This window comes from Arachis duranensis, chromosome 7 (genome assembly GCF_000817695.3).
Source record: "Arachis duranensis cultivar V14167 chromosome 7, aradu.V14167.gnm2.J7QH, whole genome shotgun sequence".
NCBI classification, from domain to species: domain Eukaryota; kingdom Viridiplantae; phylum Streptophyta; class Magnoliopsida; order Fabales; family Fabaceae; genus Arachis; species Arachis duranensis.
This window is the reverse complement of record NC_029778.3, coordinates 29,144,580-29,169,535: the sequence shown is the minus strand read 5'-3', so window position 1 is coordinate 29,169,535 and position 24,956 is coordinate 29,144,580. Positions and strand designations below refer to the sequence as shown.

At 36.6% G+C, this 24,956-nt stretch overlaps 2 protein-coding genes across 2 annotated transcripts; one reads left to right on the top strand and one right to left on the bottom strand.

Annotated features, from left to right (window-relative positions):
* The first annotated feature begins 13,200 nt into the window (after positions 1–13,200).
* Positions 13,201–14,442, top strand: LOC107458373 (uncharacterized). The gene is made up of 4 exons (XM_016076578.1): positions 13,201–13,638; positions 13,735–13,974; positions 14,038–14,123; positions 14,316–14,442. Exons 1-4 carry the CDS (start codon positions 13,201–13,203, stop codon positions 14,440–14,442), a joined length of 891 nt encoding a protein of 296 aa, XP_015932064.1.
* A 667-nt stretch (positions 14,443–15,109) lies between these two features.
* On the bottom strand, positions 15,110–16,179 carry LOC107458374 (protein MAIN-LIKE 1-like). The gene is made up of 4 exons (XM_016076579.1): positions 15,956–16,179; positions 15,637–15,724; positions 15,193–15,552; positions 15,110–15,148 (listed from the first exon to the last, which is right to left on the bottom strand). The coding sequence occupies exons 1-4, from the start codon at positions 16,177–16,179 to the stop codon at positions 15,110–15,112; spliced, it is 711 nt and encodes a 236-aa protein (XP_015932065.1).
* Positions 16,180–24,956: the final 8,777 nt, after the last annotated feature.

The window sequence follows — 24,956 nt, the reverse complement described above, 5'->3', positions numbered from 1 at the left end:
AAATTTTCCAAAATAGGTTCCAAAAATTTAGAATGTTAATTAGGAAATTTAAATGTGATATTTGGACTCAATAAATTTTTCTGAGTTAGAAAATGTAATTTTCTGCGAAAAATCGCATAAAAACGCGAACCGATAAATTAACCGGCAGTACCGGCTTAAATCGGTCCGGTACTGTGCAAGAATAACTAAAAATAGTAGAAAATATTAGGAAAATATTTAGGATTGAAAACCGTATATTAATTTTAAAGATTTGGTTCAAAATTGGGCCAAACGGACAAAAAACGCTAATGGATTGGACCGGGGCCAAGGTTGAAATTTAGGCTTTAGTTTTGAGTGAATTTTTGTGTTTTGATTGATTAGGTGGTCTCTAAGGTTGGGCTATGGGTGGTTTGTGCCCCCAAACACCATCGAGAAAGGTAAGGAAACTCTTTACCTTGTGAAATTGTGATTATGATGAATCATAGGTTGAATGGTTATAAATTATGTGTATATATAGCTTGGAATTGTGATTGTTGGCATTTATTTGGAGCTTTGGATTGATTGTTGGTGATTGGCGGCTTGAGTTGGACTTAATTTTGGGATTTTAGCATATTGGAAATTGGCCAAGGTATGGTTTCAGTTTTCTCTATGTAATATATAATATTTTTGGACACTTAGACTAGTAATCCATAGGATAGGTGGTTGTTGAACTTGTTGAATGATGAGGCATGATGAGTTGATGACTTTTAGGATTTTGATGAATAATATTGTTGGTGTTAATAAATAGTGTTGAATGTTGATATTGAAAATGAATGAGGTTGATTTTTAATGATTGGTAACTATAGAATTATGGTTGATGAATGTGTTGGTGGAGAAATGGCTTTAGGGTGATATATTTGATAACTGGGGGTTGAGGATCGTATAATGTGAGTGGAAATTTGGTAAGAGTTGTAAATTGTGACACAAAGGGTAAGAATTCATGTGAATTGGAGTTTGGTGTGCTATTGATTTGGATTTGGTTAGGGGTTTGGAAAATTTGAAAACCTTACTGATTTTGTGAAAACCCTGTTTTATTGAACTTTGATGGATCATAACTTGAGCTTCATTTTTTGAAATTGGTTGAAATTTTCTTTATATTAAAGGTTGTTTTGAGATCTTCAAATTGATATAATGTTTGAGGAAAATGAATTTTTGTAGAGGAAATTCTGACTGTTTAAAGTTTGGTGCCAAAAACTGAATTCTGCAACATTTGGATCTTTTCTAAGTCTGGCGTGGGTTACGTACGCGACAGGAGGCACGTGACGCGACCAACCCATTCGGATTGGGTAACTCGCATACGAGACGACTGGATGCATACGCGAGTTAGCAGACTTTCAACCCTTGCGTACGCGACACAGTGCACGCGATACGGCCAAACCATTCGGGTTGGGCATCTCGCATACGCGGACACTGCATGCGTACGCGAGCTATTCAAAAATGAACCCTTGCGCATGCAAACTTTAATATGCGATGCGAGAAGGGGTTGCGTATGCGACTACCCCTTTTTTCAACAACATGCGTACGCGAGGCAGAGGCAGGGGCTTGCGTACGTGAGACCCTTGTTTTTCTGAAAAACTATTTTTCCTTGTTTTCAATAATTCTCTAGCTTCCTAAACATTCTTTAAAGGCCGTTTAAGAACACTATCTAGTGCTTAGGTCCTAATACTACCAAGGATGAGTTAGAAACTTAAATAGATGAATTTTTGTATGAATATTAGAAGACGGAGACTTAGGTTTCTGGTGTACTAAGGATGGATTAGTTGAGAGAGAGGACAGAGTACTGTAATAATGACTGACATAACGAGTTATGGAAATTATGAATTTATGGTGGTTGAGACGAGTCTGGGACTCAGAGTTGAATGATGAATTCCTAATATACTGAAAAACGATTTCTGAAACCACTGATGTATTAATTTTTAATGAGATTGTTGAGACGCTATGCGCGTGGCAGGGACAGTAGGTTAATTCCACCTGTCGAGGTCGTGATGGCGGCTAAGGACAGTTGGTTAATCCCACTTACGTTGAGATGTGAGGTCCATGGCAAGAGCATCCCGCTCGCATCCCTTCGGAATCACTAGAGTGTGCAGGTACTATATCCTGGACCGTGTTCTGGGCACAATATCTCAGGATTTCCCATTATGAGACCGAACGGTGACATCTTCATAGAGATGTGTCGGGTTGGCAGTTGAACCGACAATGTAATATCACAGCCAAATAGAACAGGCATTCATCATGTGCATATTCCATCTATTTGTTTGCTTTGTCGACTTGTATTGTTTGCGTAAGTGTTTAACATGCCTAAATGCTTATTGAATTACTTGATGGGATCGCATGGCGGTTAGGCTGGCGAAGGCCGTGGGACAGCAAAGAATTGTTAGATTTAGAAATCCATTAAGTTAGATTACCCTTTTTCATTGTGGTTTTAAAGATATGGTTTTAAATTTACTTATGTTTTAAGTCTGAATCTCATGATGGATATGAAGCTCTAGGATTGTCTCTGGCATCAAAGAGTCTTATATCTTACATCACTAGGCATTGTTACCATACTGAGAACCTCCGGTTCTCATTCCATACTCTGTTGTTATTTTTCAGATGCAGGTTGATGAATCCACATTTCATGATATTTATTTGCTCTATTTGGGTGGATTTCATTAACTTTTCTTGCATTTATCCATTGAAATAGCATAGTTTCATAATTTCTCCCTAAATTGTGCTTGAAAGTAAAAACATGCTTTTTAAGCTTTATAATTGCTAAATTTTATTCACTTTAATTCCATTTGATGCCTTGATGTGTTTGTTGAGTAATTTCAGGCTTACAGGTCACAACCCACCTCGATGAGTTGCTTTGATGGTGACAGAGCGGAGGATCCTTGCTATATTTTGAAGTCTTTTGATTTCTTTTGATTAGATCTCTCACTTTTGTATTTATTTATGCCTTAGAGGCTTACTTTGAGAGAAATATTGTATAAGCTGTTTTACCTTCAAAATACTCTATATGTCTGTATATAACTAGCCGGCTTAAACTCCGCAGGCGGCAGCTAGATCCTTATGACTATTATACTTTGATATATATATATTATGTCTTAAATTTAGCATTATCGTAACCTTTGATTAACCTTTGCTTTACGACGCGAGGTAAGGCTTAGGGTAATTAAGGTGTTACAGTCTTTAGATTTCTTTTACCCCTATTTAATTGAAGAAGAATAAGGGCTTAGTAACATGCTATTTTTGTGAACATTATTAGTGTAATGTGATAGCAATAAGGAATTAATTAATATAATGATTGATATGGTGATGATAATCTAAAACCAGGGGTTGTTTTGAGTCAATCACTTCGATAGTAGACATTCTTGTGAACCACCTAGAGCTTGAGAAAAAGTGAAGAGAATAGATAAGGGTTGTGATGATTTAAAATCTACATGGCAAGGGTTGAGGTTAAAGAAGATGCGTGTGGTAGTGGGTGTATGTGTTGAAAGAAGATAATAAAGTAAAAAGAAGAAAAAAAGGGTTAATTAGGAATCTTAAGTAATTTTTTAATAGAATTAGTGAAAATTTAAAAATGGGATATTTTTGTTAAATGGAATTTATATTTTATATGTTATAAAATAAATAAATAAATAAGGTAACTTATTTGTAAAAGAGAGAAAGAAAAAAACAGTATATGAAGAAGGAGAGAAGTGATTTTATTGTTACTATTGTGTGTCATATGCTTTAGATTCTACTACTATTTATACACGTATGAAGGACACTCTTTTCAAACTTTATTAATTACAATCACTCTTGATAACCCGAGTCTTATGAAAAATGGCCTTCCACCTCAAGCAATCTTATCATAACACTCCTCCATGAATGACCATCTAGGATTATACCTCATTGAAACTTTATTAAAGAAAAACTCAATGCAAAAAAATTTAGTGAAGAAAAAAGAGTACAATATTCTTTGTGATGGGGACTACCTTATTAAAAACCTTGTCAAGAAAAATTCAATAGGGAGAAAAATCTGACTAAGAAAAAAAGAGTACAGTCTCTCCCTTTTGCCAATATTATTTTATATCTCGAAATCAGTGCATCCCAATCTGATGTACCAATCTTTCAAAGGAGGACTTGGAAGTAACTTTGTAAATAAATCTGCTAGATTATCGCTTGAGTGGATCTGTTGGACATCAATTTTCCCTTAATTTTTGAAGGTCATGAGTGAAGAAGAATTCGGAAGAAATATGCTTTGTTCTATCACCTTTGATGTATCCATCCTTAAGTTGAGCAATGCATGTTGTATTATCTTCAAACAGAATAGCTGGAGCTATCTTATGATCAACCAGTCCACATGATGACAGAATATATTGGATTAAACTCCTGAGCCAAAAACACTTGCGACTAACTTCATGTATCGCTAGTATTTCTGCATGATTAGATGATGTTGCTACAATCGCCTGTTTCGTGGACCTCCAAAATATAGCTGTATCAACATATGCGTACAAGTATCCTGTTTGAGATCTCCCTTTGTGTGGATCAGACAAGTATCTTGCATCTGCATAGCCAACTAGTTGTGACTTGGATCCATATGGATAATACAATCCCATGTCAACCATTCCATGAAGATATAGAAAGATTTGTTTGATTCCATTCCAATGTCTTCTGCTTGGAGAGGAACTATACATTGCTAGTAAGTTCACAGCAAATGATATATCGAGTCGTGTGTTATAAGCAAGATACATTAGTGCTCCAGTGGCACTAAGGTACTTCAGAACCAAGGATATCTTTATTTTCTTCTTTAAGACGCAATTGATTATTTTCCACATCCAAAGACCTTATGATCATTGGAGTACTTAATGGATGTGACTTATCCATATAAAATCTCTTCAAGATATTTTCTGTATATGTTGTTTGATGAATAAAGATCTCATTTTTTGTATGCTCGATCTGCAGGCCAAGACAAAATTTAGTCTTTCCAAAATCTTTCATCTCAAGCTCTTCTTTTAGAGCTTTTATAATTGTTGGAATCTCTTCAGGAGTTCCAATAATATTTAAATCATCAATGTACACAGCAATTATAATAAATCCAGATGCATATTTCTTCATGAAAATACATGGGTAGATATCATCATTCTTGAATCCGTTTTTAGCCAGATACTCAGTAAATTGATTATACCATATTCGTCTAGATTGCTTTAGACTATATAAAGATCTTTACAATTTGAGTGAGTAGAACCCCTGTGAATATTCATTGAATGATTTAGATATCTTTAATCCTTCAGAGACTTTCATATAGACATCACGATTTAATGATTCGTATAAGTAGGCTGTTACCACGTCCATTAAATGCATATGTAGTTTATGTTATGCGAATAAACTGACTAAATAATGCAATATTATTGCATCCACTATAGGGGAATATGTTTCTTCATAATTTATACCGGGTCTTTGTGAAAAATCTTGTGCCACAAGTCGAGCTTTATAGCGTACAACTTCATTTTTCTCATTTCGTTTTCTCACAAATATCCATCTGTATCCAATTTACATCTTCTGGTGTACGAACTACAGGTCCAAAGACTTCACGTTTTGTAAGTGAGTCTAACTCAACCTTCATAACTTCTTCCCATTTTGGCCAATAAATCCTTTGTCGACATTCTTCGACTATTCTTAGCTCAATATCCCTACTTTCATGCATGATATTTAATACCACATTATATGCAAATATTTTATTGACAATTGTCTTATTTCGGCCCCATTTTCTCCTATAAAGACATAATTTATCGATATCTCATCATTTTCACAATCTTCAGTATCTTCAGATACTTGAATGTCTTTTGGCATCAAAATTATATCTGAGTTTTGGACAACTACAGGTGTCTTTATTATGTCTTTATCTTTTCTAAAAATTTTTGTCTTTTAAACCGACAGGCCTACCACGCTTCTGACGTGAATTTGTTTCAGTAGTCATTTGTCCGATTGGGACATCAATTCGAATTGGAGCATTCTCAACTGGTATATAGGATTTAGTTATCCTTTTCGTATCAGAAAATGCATTAGACAATTCATTTGCTATTCTTTGTAATTGTATAATTTTTTGAACTTTTAATTCACATTGCCCTGATCGAGGATCTAAATACATCAAGGATGATGCATTCCAATTAAGTTCCTTTTCAAGAAGCTTATTTTCTCCCCCTAATGTTGAAAATTTTGATTTATCAAAATGACAATTTGCAAATCGAACTTTAAATACATCTCCACTTTGTATCTCAATATACTTAACTATAGAGGGAGAATCATATCCAACATATATCCCCAATTTTCTTTGGGGTCCCATTTTAGTGCGAAAAGGAAGTACAATGGGAACATATATCGCACACGTGAATATTCTTAAATGAAAAATATTTGGCTGCTAGCCAAAAGCTAATTGCATAGGAGAGAACTGAGGATAACTTGTTGGCCTCAAACGAATAAGTGCTACGGCATGCAAAATAGCGTGCCCCCAAGTCAAGGTTGGGAGATTTGTTCTCATAAGTAAGGGGTCTAGCAATTAATTGGAGGTGTTTAGTAAGTGATTTTGCTAACCCATTTTGTGTGTGAACATGAGCTACTGGATGTTCAATGTTTATTTCATTAGCCATATAATAAGCATCAAAGGCTTGGGAAGTAAATTCACCAGTATTATCAAGATGAATTGTTTTGATTGAATTTTTTGAAAATTGTGCTTTTAATCAAATAATGTGAGCAAGTAATCTCGCAAATGCCAAGTTTCGAGAAGACAATAAGCACACATGTGACCGTCTCGAAGATGCGTCTATTAGGACCATAAAGTATCTAAAAGATCCACATGGTGGATGAATAGGTCCACATATATCGCCTTGAATCCTTTCTAGGAATTTAGGAGACTCAAATCTAATCTTTACTGGTGATGGTCTTAAAATTAGCTCTCTTTGAGAACATGCAGGACAACAAAATTCACTAGATTTAATAATCTTCTGGTCCTTTAGTGAATGTCCATGAGAGTTTTCAATAATTCTCCGCATCATGGTTGTTCCCGAATGACCCAATCGATCATGCCAACTTATAAATTCATTTGGGTTGGTAAACTTCGGGTTTACAATGGCATGTGATTCAATTGCACTAATTTTAGTATAATATAATCCAGATAAAAGTGAGGGTAACTTTCTAATATAACCTTTTTATTTGAATCATGAGTTGTGATATATAAGTACTCATGATTTTTTTCATTTATTATCTCAATATGATATCCATTCCGACGAATATCTTTAAAACTCAATACGTTCCTTAGAGACTTGGTAGACAATAGTGCATTATTTATTATGAATTTTGTTCCTCTAGGAAACGAAATTATAGTTCTTTCAGAGCTTTCTATCACATTGTTTGAGCCAATAATAGTATTAATATATTCTTCTTTTGACACAAGATGTGTAACATATATATTACTTTTGATCAAGGTTCTAAAAATCGGACTGGACTGGCCGGTTCGATCAATTTAACCGCAAACCGGCATTGCAACCGGTCCGGTCTTCCTATAAAAACCGCAATTGGAAAAACTGCTGAAAAACCAGTGAACCGGTCAAAAACCGGCCAGTTGGGTCGGACCGGTGACTGGCCGGTTCAAAAAAATGGCACCGTTTTTTAATTTAAACAAAAAAGAAAGAAACGGATCCACTCCACCCAACCCCCCTCTCTTCCACCAATCATTCATTCATTTCACTACTCACTGATAAACCACTATTTTATGATTTATATTGTATTTAATTGTGTGATTTTATCATGATCTTTACCCACTTATTCATTAATTTAGCATGCATTTATATTTCCTTCCTGGAATTATTACATGGTTGAAAACTGCTCCCTAGAGACTCTTTATTATGCATTTTACTTCTCCCTTGTCCCATTCGATGCCATGATCTGTGTGTTAAGTGTTTCAGGCTTTATAGGGCATGGATGAGTTGGAGATTGGAAGGGAAGCTAGCAAAAAATGGAAGGAACACAAGAAATTGAGGAGACAACCAGCGAGAAGCGACGCGGCCGCATGGCTCACGCGTTCACGCAGTAGAGGAGAAATCGCGTCGACGCGGCCGCATGGCTCAAGCGACCGCGTGGAAAGGAACTGCATAAGTGACGCGGAGGCGTGGACGACGCAAACGCATGGCACGAAAAGAACGCGAATGACGCGTCCGCGTGGACGACGCGATCGCGTGACATGCGCGATCTGCACAATCTGCAGAATTTGCTGGGGGGCAATTTCGGGCCCAGTTTTGACCCGGTTCTCGGCCCAGAACAGCAGACTAGAGCCAAGGAACATGCAGAAACGAAAGACAACATTCATTCTACACAGTTTTTAGTTTTTAGATCTAGTTTTCACTCCTCCTCTAAGTTTTTCTCTTTAGGTTTTAGAATTTAATTTTCAATTGGTCTTAGCATTGGAACATTGAGAAGAGTTATTTCCTCATCAAGACTTCGTCATTCTAGTTCGTTCTCTTAACTTGGTTTATTTCTTCCATGTTCTTTGCTTTGATCAATTTTGTCATTCGAATACTTTTATGATTATTTAATACAAGAATTATTTCTTTCATTTTAATCCATTTTATTTTCCAATAATCATGTCTTCTTTTAATTTCCTTTCATATGTTATGGATTTATTATTTACAATGAGCGAGTAGTTCCTCTCACTTGATAGGGAGTTGATTGAAAGGAACTCTTGAGTTAGAAGGATTGAAAGGGAATTTGTAATTGGGTTAACTGTTGGATTGCTATCTTGTCACTAACACCAATCCCTTTGAACTAAGTGGGTTGCAACTCGTGAACAGATCTATCATTCCAACTTGTTTGACTTTCCTTTACCTAGTAAAGAATAACTAAACATAACAACCATTAATTATAAATTAATCCTAAAATCACTCCATCAATAATAGAGATTCCAACTAATCAACTCCCAGTCAAGGCTTTTATTTATATTATTCAAATTTCCTCAATTTAATTTTCCATTTACTTAACTCAACTTTTTGGAAACATCTAATTAATAAAATAGCACACTTTCCTGCAACTCGTTGGGAGACGAACTGGGACTCAAACTCCCAGTAATTTTTAATTTAAACTCTCTGTGACATATTTTTAAATTGATAGGCAGATTTTCGGTGAGTTAAGAACTATACTGGCAACGTAATTAATTCAATAATTTTTAATTCACCAACTTCTGTGCTCCATCACTCACTCCCTGGAGAACTCTAAAGCAAAGGAACCCTAGCCCTCCATCGTCGCCGCTGTTCCCAGTTCTTCAGCGCTGCCGCCGTCTCCAGTTCCTCAGCACCGCCGCTTCTTCCTCATCCCTGTGTTCGGAATCCAGTAAGTCGACAGGTCCTCTTCGGCTCTTCATCTTAACTCACCAAACCAAAACCCTAGGCTTTCTCTGAATTTTGCAATTGTTCTGCCGCAGTGCTGCCGCCGTCCGTGATGTCGTCGCCGTCCGTGGCCTGGCCCTCTCTTGTAGCTCGGCGTCCTAATTTCCCGTCATCGGTTTGACCTCCGTGGCTTCTCTGTTTTTTTGGCTTGAAGCAACTTGCTGCCGTATCACCACTCGCCGTCGTCTCCCCGGTAGCCGGCATCTCCCTGGTCGCCGTCTGTGCCTCCATCGAAGGTTAGTGTTTCTGTCTGTTTTATTCGTGTCTCCATCTTCTCTCCCCAGAGCCTCTGTTTGTTGATTTTGTGCTGCTGCTCTTTATTTGATTTCTGAAATTTTGGTTAAAATTTTCTTGCTGCTGCTAAAAATGAAAATGAAATCATTATTGGAAATTTTGTTTAGGGATTAGGGATTACTTGTTGCTGTTTGTAATGTTTGTTGAAATTTCAGGTTTAGTGTGATTAGGGATTACTTGTTGCTGTTGAAATTTCAGGTTTAGTGTGATTAGGGATATATTGTGCTGATTGTTCTTGATTTCTGGCTGTGTGAATGTTCTGATTTCTGGCTCTGTGAGTGTTGTTTTGTTTTTGTTTTAAGGCCCTATTTTGTGCTCAGTTTTCATTTTGTAGGAAATTATTTGAGGTATAAAAGAATTAAGAAGGAAGATTATCCCAACAGCTACTATGTTGATTGATTCTAGTCCTCCACAAGCTTAAAAAGAGGAACCCTTCATCATTGGTTTGTTTATGGCATTGCATAATGCATATTATTGTAGTTTGTTTGTTTATTCATTGAACTTCCACAAAATCAGTTGTTTATGATCCCCTTTTGTCCAGAAATAAACAATTCTTGAGTCCTTGCTTAGCTTTATGTCAGGTGGATTATGTGCTGTTAAGTTGTACAAGCATAAGATTTCTCCTTGAATGTAGTATATGCAGTCTAATTCTGAATTGGTATAATTATACCACAAAGCTATAATTATACCACAAAGCTATACCAAAAGAACTGGATTGGTAGGAAGATCTTTATCAAAAGTTATACTTATATTTTAGGATATATATTTAAAATTTATATATTATTTTATTCTAAAACGGTTTTTTCGGTGAGATCATGGTTGGACTGGTTAAACCAATAAATCAGTGAATCAGTGACTAAAACGGTTCGATGACCGGTCTGATTCTCAGAACCTTGCTTTTGATGATGATGTGCGAATTTTCACTATCCGCAATGCAAATATTTTTATTATATGTCCTGGCCATTTTCTTCAAAGACAAATAATAATAATAAAATGAGTAGAAGTATATGCGCAGTAAATTTTTTTATTGTTTTTCTAAGAAATACTGTATATAGTATCATATGGTAAAAAATTTATTATTATTTTAAAACTTAGCACATTTAGTAGTTTTGAAATTCATAAATATAAATATTTTATTAAACATTATTTATATACATAATACTTGAAATTTAATTACATTGAAAATAAAACTTAACAAAAAATTTTTTACATTATTTATTTACATGAGTACTTTAGCAAACCCACATATTAAACTTTTTGTCTTTTCCATCATTGATCAAATGACCAATATTTCCTTCAAGATCCTCAAAGAAATCAAATACTCATAATGAGTGGTGTAATTTTTACCAACATTCTTTGAAACAAAATTTGTCTCCTTTTCTTTGTCATAATTTTTCAAGGATACTTGGTAAAGATCAACTAGGTGCCTCGGGGTACGACAGGTACGCGACCAATGACCCTTTCTACTACAACAAAAATATTTATCCTCTGTTGATTTATTTTACCCATTATTTCTTTCTTTATCCCACTTATGGTGAGATCCTTTCTTGTGAACATAACTTTTCTTCCTTCCATAAATTTTTTTGTTACCAAAACCTTGCCATTTACCTCTTCTGGGGTAATAATCTGTCGCATTTGCTTCAGGAAATGGGGCGACGTCAGTTGGGCGCGCTTCATGATTTTTTAAAAGTAACTCATTGTTGCGTTCAGCAACAAGAAGGCAAGAAATTAACTCAGAATATTTTTTAAATTCTTTTTCTCGATACTGCTGCTGCAGGAGCACATTCAAAGCGTGAAAGGTCGAGAAAGTTTTCTCTAACATATTATTATCAGTTATCTTTTTCCCACATAATTTCATTCGTTAGGTAATTCAGAACATTGTTGAATTGTATTTATTTATGGGTTTAAAATCCTGTAGACACAAGTGCGTCTACTTATATCGGGCTTGAGGAAGTATCACTGTCTTTTGATGATTATTATACCTTTCTTTAAGGTTTTTTCATAGATCTGCATGATCTTTTAGTGTGGGATATTTATTTTTCAATCTTTCATCAAGATGTCGATGAAGGAAGATCATGACTTTGGTTTTATCCTTCTAAGATACATTATTTTCAGCCTTAATGGTATCTTTAAGATCCATTGACTCAAGATGGATTTCAGCATCTAGTATCATGATAAATAGTTATTTCCAGATATATCAAGAGCATTAAATTCAAGATGGGAGAGTTTTGACATAATGAAAATTTATTACCTTAGTCTTCTTAAATTTTGATTAGAGTCTCGTGCTGATAACGTACTGTAAAATAAATAAATAAGGAAAAAGAAATAGATAAAAATAAAGAAGCATAAATAGATAATTTTAGTAGCAAAATTCATCAATATAATTATCTCAATATAATAGAAGTGATTTATATATATTTACTAATATATGTAGTAACTTATTTGTAAAAGAGAGAAAGAGAAAAATAGTATATAAAGAAGGAGAGAAGCGATTTTATTGTTACTATTGTGTATCATATGCTTTAGATTTTACTACTATTTATAGACGTATGAAGAACACTCTTTTTAAACTTTATTAACTACAACCACTCTTGATAATCTGAGTCTTATGAAAATAGGCATCCACTTCAAGTAATTTTATCATAATATTATAGATATAATTATTTTTTTGTGGTTAATTTTATTCGTGCTTAAATCATTTATGATAAAAAAATAATTGTTTACTTTATTTAGTATCAATTTTAGTTTTTGTAGTTTATTATTTTAAACTATAGTTTATGAAACAGATTTGTAGAGCTTTTAAATAGATCGAATTTTGGTATTAGAAAAAACACATATAGAAAATAATAAGTGTAGACTTGGCTATATATTTATAACATGAATTTTTCTTCTAAATTAAAATTTGACTAACCCATTTTTACCTCTAATACTAAATTAAGGATATTTTAGAATATTAATTATTTTTATAAAAATGTATCTAGAATAACAAAATAGGGTAATTTAGGTAAATAAATTATTTGACAAGATTTATTACACAAATATTTTTATTAAAAATTACTTACATTTATATCCTCTTTTATTTTTGAGTAATTCGTTACGCTCTAAAATGAACTACATACAAATTTTGGGACAATGTACTTATATAAAATAAAACAGAGAAAGGTTTACCTGATTACAACATTTGCAAACTGGTTACGAGCGTGTCCTTTTTTAATATTATGTAGACCGTGGGAGCTAACTACGGTTTCAAAATTATATGTAAACCGTGGCTACCTGGCACGATTTACGTTTGAGAAGGTTTGATCATAAACCGTGGCGGGCCATCACGGTTTACTAAGGGAGCTAAAGGTGCATAAAACATTGTAAGCAGCAACGGTTTATGAAGGATTTTGAATAGGCATAAACCCTTGTTAGCTGTCACGGTTTATGAGGAGAGAAATTCTATAAATATGTGAGTGAGATTCAAGCTGTTGAAGAGATCATTATCATAATGGCAAGTGAGGAAGAGAGTTTGCTTGTCTTAGTGCATTGCTCTGGGAAAATCAAAAGAAGCAAAAAATATGGTGTGAAGTTCACTGACAGAGAACCATTGAGTGTATTCATCAGTTCATCAAGCACTTTGTCAGATGTGAAGAACAGAATTTTGCAGAAGCTTGGGGTATTTGGGAGCAAGTGGGTGAAGAAGCTATTCTACAAGATTTCCATCACAGTTATCTTGACCGGTGTTAAGTATGATACGTTTATGCTAGCGACTGATGAAGATATTAGGGTTCTGTTTCATTGTGTTAGGAGTTTTCCGGAGGTCAGAATACACGAGCTGTATGCAAAGTTGGAGCTTGGTGTCGATAGTTCTGGGGCATCAGCTCCAGTTCATAGCTCGATTGCCGCAGGCGGTGCGTCTAGTTTGATGCATGCGGCCGGACCATCTGTTCTGTAGGTCACATCCCCTTCCTTCGCGGATGATTTAGATCGAACGGAGGCAATTGGTTCTGTACCGTTGGAGAATCCTGGGGTCTGGCATCAGGCATTTGAGGCGGATACCAATGGTGGCATAATTCATGAAGTTCAAGGCTTCGAGGAACCTGATCGAGTAGAGAATGCAATGCGGGATGATGACTCTGACCAGGAGCCTGTAGAGATCATTGGGGACAGTGATGATGACATAGGTGCCAATCCACATGCACAGCATGGGCCTTCAAGTTCTGGCACACAGCAGTACCCTACGCACTTCTCCACTCTAAACTTGGAGGCTCTAGGTCAACAGGCAGACGGAGGTTCTACAATTGCGGGTTCTTCTACAGAATTTTAGATTGGGCAATCATTCCAGAATAAAGATGAAGCTGTTTTGAGTGTGAAGGACTATAGCATCCGTCGAGGTGTTGAGTACAGAGTCTTGGAATCGGATCATCTGAAGTATCATGAAAAATGCTAGGAGTTCGGCAAGAGTTGTAGTTAGTTGATTCGCATATCGCTTCGTGCACGAAAGGGCACTTGGGAGGTTAGGAGGTACAACGGTCCGCACACTTGCTTGGCCACCTCCTTTTCCAGTTATCACCGTCAGCTTAATTACCACGTTATCTGTGTGAGGATTTTTTCGTTGGTTAGGGCGGATGCTGCGGTTACGATAAAGGTCTTGCAACAAGCAACAGAAGCTGATTATGGGTTCAGGCCTAGTTACAGGAAGGTTTGGATGGCAAAACAGAAGGCAGTAGCACAAATATATGGAGATTGAGAAGAGTTGTATGCCGAGTTGCCACGTTGGATGCTAGGGTTACAATCGACCATGGCTGGGATAGTCACTATGTTGAAGACCTCTCCTGTTCACATTGGGGATCAGGTGGATGAGTCAACGGTGTATTTTCATCGTCATTTCTGGACATTTCCGCCCTGCTTAGAGGCCTTCCGGCATTGCAAGTCCATCGTGAGTATTGACGGTACCCACTTGTATGGCAAGTATGAAGGCACGTTACTATTGGCGATTGCGCAAGATGGAAACTCGAACATCCTTCCGATAGCCTTCACCATTGTGGAGGGAGAAAATGCGGAGTCATGGTCATTCTTCTTGTCCAACCTACGATCGCATGTGACGCCACAGGAAGGTATCCTTGTTATCTCTAACTGGCATAATGGCATCAAGGCTGAACTTGAGGCCCCCGAGAATGCTTGGCTGCCTCCACGTGCTTTTCGAGTGTACTGTATTCGTCATGTGGCAGCGAATTTTAGCCTTAGCTTCAAAGGTAAAGATGCAAGGAGGATGCTGGTGAATGCTGCCTATGCAAAAACTAAAGCAGAGTTTTATTACTGGTTTGACATCATGTGAACTGAGAATCTGGCCATGTGTGACTGGGCCAACCGGATGGAGTATGACAAGTGAACCCAACACGAGGATAGCGGTATGACTAAATCTGTGACGAGCCTCCTCGGTCAAAACAATCGGCCTCGGATAATGAAATGTAACATTTGGGGATAGGAATTTGTGGACCACACGGCCCCACCAGTCCAAGTACTCAGCTGATGGACCGGGGTCAGCTACTCGATCGACCGGTATGACTAAATCAACCCGGTTCTCCCAATGCTGATGCCACTCCTGATAGTATCTGGAGAACCATCGGTCTCCACCCCTTCCATCCTTCGCATGGAGCCAATCTATGTTCAGAGCCAACTGAAGGAGATGCTGAACACTGCCGAACTGCGGTACCACCCTATCCACCTGATGCCACTCAATCGCAGCAAAATATATCAGGCGAGTGACCACCGTCCATAGCTTACGGTGCTCGTTAACTAGTATCTCCAGATGAACAACAGTAGCAACCTCAGGAGAAGAATAAGGCTCCCACATAAACTGTATCGAACAAGTTAAAGTTAGGTAAGACCAGAAGATTAAACATGAACCAGTGCTTGTAAGAGCAACCACTAAACGACTCACATCGTGGACATGTAATCTATCCAAAGAAAGGTGTGCAGATACCACTCTTTGATCCCCTGCATCGTTTCTCGGTAGATATTCGCTCCACCTACAATTTTCATTGAAAGCATGTCATAACAAACAAGAACACATGAAATTGAACAAGTTATGCACCGAAAATAATAAAGCGAACCTGGATGCAAGCGAAAATCCAAACACATCAAAACCACTAGGTCTCAAACTGGGAAACCTCTAGAAAATCCAAGACTGTAGAAGCTGTAGTGGCCCGGCCAAGTTAACAATGTTTCTATTTGTCCCACGATAAAGACATTTATACAACCAGGCCAGTGCAGCTGAGCCCCAGCTATATCTACCCAAATCATCCAGCGATGCCAAATAAGGCAACCAGTAAAGGTAAACCCTGTTTGCGTTCTTGTCCGCAAACAGCTGAGATGACAATAACATCAGAATATAAGCACGCGGGTATATACGCACCGTCTCCTCACTCGCGTCTGTTGGGAGAACCCGAAACCTCTCATGGAACCATGTGTAGCACACCGTCATCTGCTTGATTTTATTCTGTGGCGGTAACTCCCCAAACAACTCCCGAAACCACAGTCATGCGGGTCTTTCGTTCTCCATCAGATTCTCAAAGTCAGTCAGACAACCACTAACGGCGTCCCCATCGATTAGCAAACCCAGCTAATATGCTACGTCTTGCAAAGTGATGGTGCACTCCCCAAACGGCATGTGAAAGGTGTGGGTTTCAAGACGCTACCTCTCAACAAATGCGCTAAGTAGAGGCTCATCAACCGATAACCACTCACTGTTTAGCCTAGCGAGGTGATACAACCCAGCGGTCTCCAGATATGGTATAATTCGGTCGTGTAAAGGCATATTTTGTTGTCTCCTTACACCGCTAATAACCCTAATAGGTTGCAAAATGTGGGTAAGAAAATCCTCAACATACGACCAATACTAATAACATCAAATATAATTTAAAAAAATCATTAGATACCCACATTGGTTTTCTATTTTCTCTAATGATAATAATAACAATAATGAAACAATGAGAATAATAACAATACCAACATGAATAATTGTACTAACAATAACAATAATAATAATACTAACAGCTCCCAATACTAATAAAAATAAAATTAATAATAATAATAACAATTATTATAAAAGTAGTAATAATAATAATAATAATAATAATAATAATAACAACTCAAAATAATAATAAAAATAAAAAAATAATAATAATAACTAACCTCTTGATCGATGTATCCAGCCACGTGTGCAACGCCATTTAGCCGGTACATGCGAGTTTCGTCTTCCATGGCTCCACCATCTAAATGTCACCAAAACCTTCAAACCTTTTCCTCAAACTCTCTCAACCACCAAGCTGTAACAATTTTGGTTTGGCACAAATGATATCCGTGATGACTATCCACGAATTATGTATTTCTCATTGTTCTGAAAACCGGACCGGACCGACCGGTTCGACCGGATTAACCGAGAACTGGTCAGTTAACCGGTCCGGTCAACGTCTAAAATCGGCCTGCAAAAAATTGGTGAAAAAACTGGCCAAACCGGTGGTTAACCGGTGAACCGAACGAATTGGTCGATTTTTTTTTGTTGAAATCCGATTTTCGCCTTAAACACCAAACGACGTCGTTTTGGTTTAATTAAAAAAAAACAATACGCGTAGCCCAAATGCCCCCAATCCCCTCTCCCTTCTCTCACTCTCAGTGTCACCAACACCAAAATCAAAATCTCTAATTCAAAGGTTCTTTGGAGAGTAGCAGAAAAATGAGGCTTGTCGGAGCACGGTAGCGGCGGAGGAAGGAGGCGGTGGAGCTGTGGTTGATGTGCATGGCTTATCGAGCTTCTCCGCTTCTCTCTTCCCTCTTCTCTTTCACTCTCAGTCTCACCAAAATGGCAAAATTTCCTAATCTATCTCGCTCTTAGTCTCAGACGCTGCCAGTCTTCTCTGTCGTCCCCGTCGTCGACTGCCTCTTTCTCGTCATCAAAAATGCCTCTGTCTCCGAGACATCTCTCCTCTGTCTGTGTCGAGCACCTCTCTGTCTGAAGTGCGAATGTACCTGTGCCGACGTGGGCTCTTCGCCATCGCCCGTGAGTTCTTCAATTTTCATCGTCCCTCAACATCTTCGTGGTCTTGTTTATTTTCACTAATTTTTCTTCCCTTTTTCACTTTAGTTTTTTATTTGTTTCCTCTGTTGTGTTTGTTAATTTTATTTATTCTGATTTCTGAGTTGCTTCACTTGTTTGTTGTTAATTTGTTTGATTCTCAGTTGATGGTGTTATGATGGATTGCTTCACTACATTGTTTATGTTAAAAATTTTTCTGGTTTTTGTTTTTTTTTTCAATTAATTTTTTACTCAGTGAGGAATTTAGGGCAGATTTGAATTCATAACTTCAGATGCAGAGTATTTGTTTTGAGTTCTTCTGCTTTTCAAATTTTTTTATTTTGTTAATTATATGGATTAATCATTTTGTAATTTTGAATTTTACCGAATATAAATTTTGATAAAAGTTCAATTTTGGGACTCTGATTTTTTAATAACTTCATTGCCGTATCATCTGAATTTATCAAGTTTGAATTTTATCTAATTTTGGTGTATTTTATGTGCTTGATTTTTGTTATATTGTGTTAGTGGTGAAAGTATCTGAAAGGGATGCTTCTGAACCTGCCAGGAGGATGTCCCTCATGCATCTCCACCTGAAGATTGTAGAGAGAATGCCAGAATGGTGAATGTGAAAATGGGAATGGAATGACTCTTGATGAACCGTGCAACACAGCAGAGGAGCAGGTCAAGAGCAATGAAGAATGCAACAGGGCAGGGGAGTCAACGAGTAATGCAGATGGAAAAGTTCACACTTCACAGAGAACTGAAGCCACTAAGAGCTCTAGAGGTTATAGATTATTTTTTAAGTTTGTGTTCCATTTACATAATTCATTTGGTATAGGCATCATCATTGTACATTTAATAGCTATTGGATAATTTCCTCTTCAATGCATTAAGGAACTCGTATTGTGTTTCATGTGTTTATATACTAAATTTTTAATAATTTTATTTAATATTTAATTAAACTGGTTGAACCCCGGTTGAACCTGTAAACCAGTAAACCAGTCACTTCACCGGTTCATTGACCGGTCCGGTTCTCGCAACCTTGGTATTTATACTACTTTGTACTCTCAATGTAAACCGTGGTAGCTAGGAGGGGTTTATGTTTAGAGCTTTTTCTTCACACACCGTGGTGACCAAGTACGGTTTACGGTTAGCTATTTTCCTTCATAAATCGTGGTGAGCAGCCACGGTTTATGCTCAAACTTTTCCAATTGAAATCCGTTCAAGCCTCCCATAGTTTATGAATAATTTTAAAACCGTGGTTAGCTCCCACGGTTTACATAATAAACAAAACTAGACACTCACGTAAGGACTTTCCAAATGTTATATATAGATAAAGGTTTCTCTCATTTAATTTATTTAAGTACATTACCCCAAATTTTGATTTTGGTTTAGCCTACAACTAATTAATAAAAAATTGGATATATAGATAATTCGTTGTAGCTTGCAACAAATTAATAGGCAGAAATAGATAAATTGAAATTCATTAGATCCTTCAACTATTTCAGTATTTCTGCATCTCATTTTCTATTGTTTGAAAGTTACTGAATTTGTTTTCCTCATTTAAATTATTAAACAAATCTTTTTATTGTATAAACATTTTTATTTTGACACCGTACATAAGAGGTATTCATGGATCAGATCTATTTAGCATATTTACAGTGTTATTCGAATTCGATGCAAAAACTACAGATAGAGATTTGACTCATAAGGCTGTCGAATCGGATTCTATCCGCACACTAATAGAATCAAATTGCAGGTCTTGTATATCCGCAGATCCACAAAATAAATAAATAAATAAATAAATATTGTTTTTATGTTTTATTTTAACTAATAATTATCATATATATTGCATTATTTTATTTTTATTATTTAAAAAAGATATGCTTAATAATATTTTAAAAGTAAATATATTTAAAAAATAGAAAAAAGAATTTTATTAATATTTTTTAAAAAATTAAAATATTTTATGTTTTGCAAATATATATGAAATTTGATCCGATGTATAAATGTGTGGATCGAATCTGATTCGATTTGATGATTTTAGTACAAATTAGATCGAAATTTCGACCATATCTAATCCAATATGCATTTACCCCTATATACAAATTAATTAAATTTAAAATAAATTTAAAATATTTACTATGTTATAAAAATATTAATACGTACAATAAAAATGTGTAAACTTTAAAATGTTTATAGTAGTATATAACTGATTTTTGTTTTGGAAAAACTACCATTTGTACCCAAGAATTTTATGAACGCTGACAAAACTACCCATGGAAGAAGAAAAGTGACTTTTTACCCATGAAAGACTGGATCCGTCTGTCGATAGTATCCGAACGTCAATAAAACGTTAGCTCCATTAAGTTAAAAGCCAACATAGCACGTTAACTGCTTACCTGGCTTTGAATCAGCAGTCTAACGTGTCCAAGCATAAATATACCGTTATAACATCACCCATTTCCCTAATTTATCCTCAACTGTTTCCCCAATTTCAATTTCAAAACCCTAGAATGTCTAGGAGAAGCAGAGGTAACCAATGTTCTTCGAATGGAAGCATCAGCGAAGAAGGGACTTCGTCTTCCAAGAGGGGTGACGAGAAGACTTTGTCTGGGAGATGCTTTTGTGGACAGGGTGTGGTGTTGCTACAATCTGAAACCTTAACAAATCTTAGGAGATGGTTCGTAAGGTGTCCTCTATGAAAGGTAAGTCTTTTTATTTTTGTGCTTCTGATCAGATTAACTTATTGTGAATGAATCCTTATTCCTCCCTTTCACACTACAGACGATGGATTGCAAATATTTTGTATGGGTAGATGAGATTGCCGGAGGATGGGAGGGACTGGCAAGAGCCCTTGTTAGAAAAAATCAAGATAGCTCCTGTAGTAACCATGAGGTCAATCTCACTGGGCAAAGAAAAGAGATTCAAGAGAATAGTGTGAAGATCTTGTTAAAGATAGGGAAGCTCCAGGGTGAAATTAGAACTATTAGGTCATGGGTTATAACTATTTTTTTTTGAGTTTACTGATTTGTGTAGGGCTGAATCTACTCCAATTAATCAATATGTAACTGTGCTTATGGTGTATGTTGTCCTGGGATCTTTTTGTGCAGCTTTTTGGTTTCAATGATGATGAACTTAGAAGCTAGTTGGTCTCGATGATGATGAACTTCGAAATTCTGTTACTATCTTCACTTGTTGTGGAAAAAGTCAAGTTGTGTTATGACATTAATGTCCATGATTGTTAATGTATTTGATATCTGTTAAATTGGAGTTAACTCAATTTTGACAAAAAAAGAAATATAGATGTCGTGATTTGTCTTAAACTAGCCAGAAACATGGTATTGTAAAATAAATAGCAAAGTTGTAACCTGGAAATGGAACTAGTAATTCATTCCATAAGCTATAATAAACCTTGAAGTAATTTACTCATATGCAGTTATCAACAAAAGCCTCAAAACGAGGGTATGAGTTTGATGTAGCTGTAGCAAATCAAATGTACCTAATAGAACCAATACAAACCATGAACATGAAAGTATCAAGTTGTATGCTGTTTTTACTAGGCATAAGTTACAAAAAGACCATAATATAAGAGTTCATGGAGCTCTCATTACAGCAAGTACTTCATCAAAAAACAAATTCAGACTAAAAAATCCTATTTGTTGGGTGTGGAGTTACTGCTGCCACTAGAAATCCCGTTGTTGTTGCCACTTGAAGATGCTCCTGTTGGTGGACGGAACCCAGGTACTGACCATGTGCCTGGTGTTTGAATTGTGGATGGTGGAGTTGGCATGAATCGCATAAATCGTGTAGTGGTCCCTCGACTTGCACCATGCATTGTTTGTCTGGTAACTCTTGGAGGCGGTTGGTTAGTTGGTGATGTAGGCCTAACAACAGAAAGTTGTGGTGTGGTAGGCGTTATGGTAGTAGGTTGTGGTGGGGTAGGTCTGAGGGGAGAAGGTTATGACAGTGGTGACCTCTTAATATTTCTCCTCCTAATTGGTCTCTTGGACATGGTTGGCTTTATGATAGGTCTAGGTGGCACATATGCAGTAAAGGAGTTAGAAGGTGGAGGTCTTACTGCCATAGGTTCTTCAGAAGGATTCACACAGTTCAGATCATCAACATTCACCTATAAATGTTGATAATTGCATTAGCTCAAATTTTTAATGCAAGATAAAATTATCTTCATGCCAATAAGTAGAAGAAGATAGTGGATATAAATAACTTACACTGGGTGAATCTGAAGCTGATGCTTCAGCATCTGCTGCCTCCAAAGTCTTTTCCCAATACATCTCTTGCTCTCTGACAGCATCCTCATCAAGATTATCAACACCCATACCTTCAGTTGTTGCTGCTGCACCCTGATGCTGATTACCACTACCTGATGCAGCTCCTCCACTAGCCATAGCTTCTTTTTTCTTGTCACATCCTCTGCTGTTATGATCAGTCTGAGAAAACAGTAGCAATAATTACAATTTTAATTTCTTTACAATACAACCAATATGCAAAAGTAAACAAATGAGACATGGAATGTTAGGTTATACCTTCAAACAATATGTACATTTAATGGGGCCATATCTCCTCTTTGCTCTATGGGGATCAGGATTCTCTCTAGGACCATCTATACGAGCGTCTCTCTTTTTTGTAGGTCTCCCAATAGGTTTTCTATACACATGAGGCAACAATGGATAGTGGTTTCCCTTCTCCCAGTACTCCTGGCTTGGGACAGGTTGAACTGTCCACTGATATGTTAGGTTGTATGCTCCCATAGTAAGCCAGTTGTGAAGGGAGTCCTCGGCCCTGCGATTTTGGTATGCAATGGCAGCACATGCATGCCTACATGGAAGTCCAGTAAGCTGCCATAACCTGCATGAACAAGTCCTTCTCCCCAAGTCAACACTCACCTTCACAGGTAGCCTTTGAACCTCATAGACATTTCCATCTTCATCACCGGATGGGAAGGGCCTCCAATAGTTGCTCTCTTTTTTCTTCCTTTCCAAACGGCTTTGGTGTAGCAGATTCTTCAGATACATGAACTGTCTTTGGTGTAGCTGGAACTGATGGATTTGGGCTGGCATCTGGTTGGGCCTTTTCTGTACCATGGGTCTCCTCTGTAATGTGGGCTTCAGTATGTACCCCTTCCAGGTGAAGAATTCTTCTATGACCTATTGCCTTCTTTGGGGTTGGAGTCCTCATGACACAAACTCTCCTCCTCCTCCTTGATGGAGTTACATTAACCTGATCAGGTGCTTCTACACCAGCTTCTTCATTCGTATCTACAACATCTGCTTGACTAATTGGGTGCTCTGTGTATAATTCAATCTTATACCCATTCTCCACAGCAGCTTCATACATCTTAACGACATCCATGTCAAGTCGCAGAAGCCTCAAACCACCTTTAATTTCTATTCTAGGCTGTCGCTAGTAGAAATCGGAGATGATTGGATACCCAATGTCTTTCAGTAGGTCACTAATGAAGAAGCCATTCAGAGTATCCACATTAGCTCTCTCCACCTCAATAATTTCACCTTCTGCATAACACAACTTGCCATCCGATCCCCTTTCAAGTCTACCTCTATGGTGTATTATTAATGTGATATGCGTCGTGGTAGCCATTTCTGTCAATAAAAAAAGAATGAACATTCCATATCAATACACCTACTATTTCAACAAGGACATTCAACTAGCGCATAACCAAAGTTTAATCACAATCATCATCAAAAAGTTCAGAAAACAGTTGCACTTTATTTGAGACAAGCAATAAGAGAAGCTAAACTGCAATAGATAAAAATATTTAACATAAAATAGATAAAAATATTTTAGTTAGCCAATAGATAAAAATTTAAAATATTAACATGATAATTAGTTTCTTAAAATATTATTATTCATGTAAATCTTATTAATTATATACGTATGTCTATTACCACTAAATGAACAAATCCTGGTTCATGGAAAACTTAATTGTCTATTTTCACTAAATTTGACTCACGAAAAAATTTGGACTATGTTTATGACTTTTCTAATTATTAAATTATAAAATATGATTCACTCAATAATTAAATGACTATTGTTTCTATAAATTTATTACACAATAAAAAAGATATGATTTAAATTTATTAGAATAATTCAGAATTAGTACAATTTTAGTTATACATTATTTGAAATTTTAGCTAAACTGCATTTATCAGCCCAATACATCCCTTAATCCTTTCCATTATTTATTAAATGAAAAATAGAGTTTCAATTATTGATTTATAGAATAATGATTTGAGATATACATGTTATAATGTTTGGTGAGGAATATGTAATAGGCTATACTTGCTGCCAATCCGTGTAAAATACTGAATATTTTCAGAAAAATGTCCCCTGAAAACTATAATTATCTTATGGTGGTGGTGGTATTATTTTCAACTGTGTAAAATATGAAGAATTTACCAAATTACATTTTGTTAGGTAGGTATCTCTTCATTGAGTGACAACAACATATAGATAACTTGGTGTTCAACAAGGACATTCAACTAGCGCATAACCAAATTTTTAATCACAATCATCATCACGAAGTTCAGAAAACTGCATATTTGTGAATTAAAATGCCTAATGAAAACAAAACTTAAACCCTATTCTAATCAGATATAAGGTTTAAATAAAAAACTTCATTCAGGCGATATATCGAACATGTGGTGTGCAGCAAATTCAGACAGCGTGTTTAGTTCTATGTTGGCATCAAACAACCCACAAAATTTAGCCACAGCAAACACATTCACTCCAAAACATAGAAATCATGTAACTTAACCTACCCAGATAACTAAAACAGAATGAAAAAGCAATAAAAATAAAGAGAAGAAAGACAAGAAAGCAGGAAAAGGGAATTGAACCTGCGCTGATTAAAGGGAAGGACGAAGAAATTGGGCGAGGCGGAGGAGCGGCGGTCGCATCGGCACAAAAGTTCGCCGCCCTTGGTTCCTCACTAGACTGGAAGATGCGAAGCAGGGGCTGTTCATGCTGAGACAGAGTGACTACGCGTAAAGGAGGGAAGAAATAGGAAAATAGAGAAGAAAATGGAAGAAGGATTGGGCGATGCTGGTCGCCGGTGGTGTTTTGGGCAGATGGAGGCGGTTGGGCAGATTGGTTTGTGGCGTCGGGTTCATTACGTGGTTCACGTCTCTCTCTCTGCTAGGGCA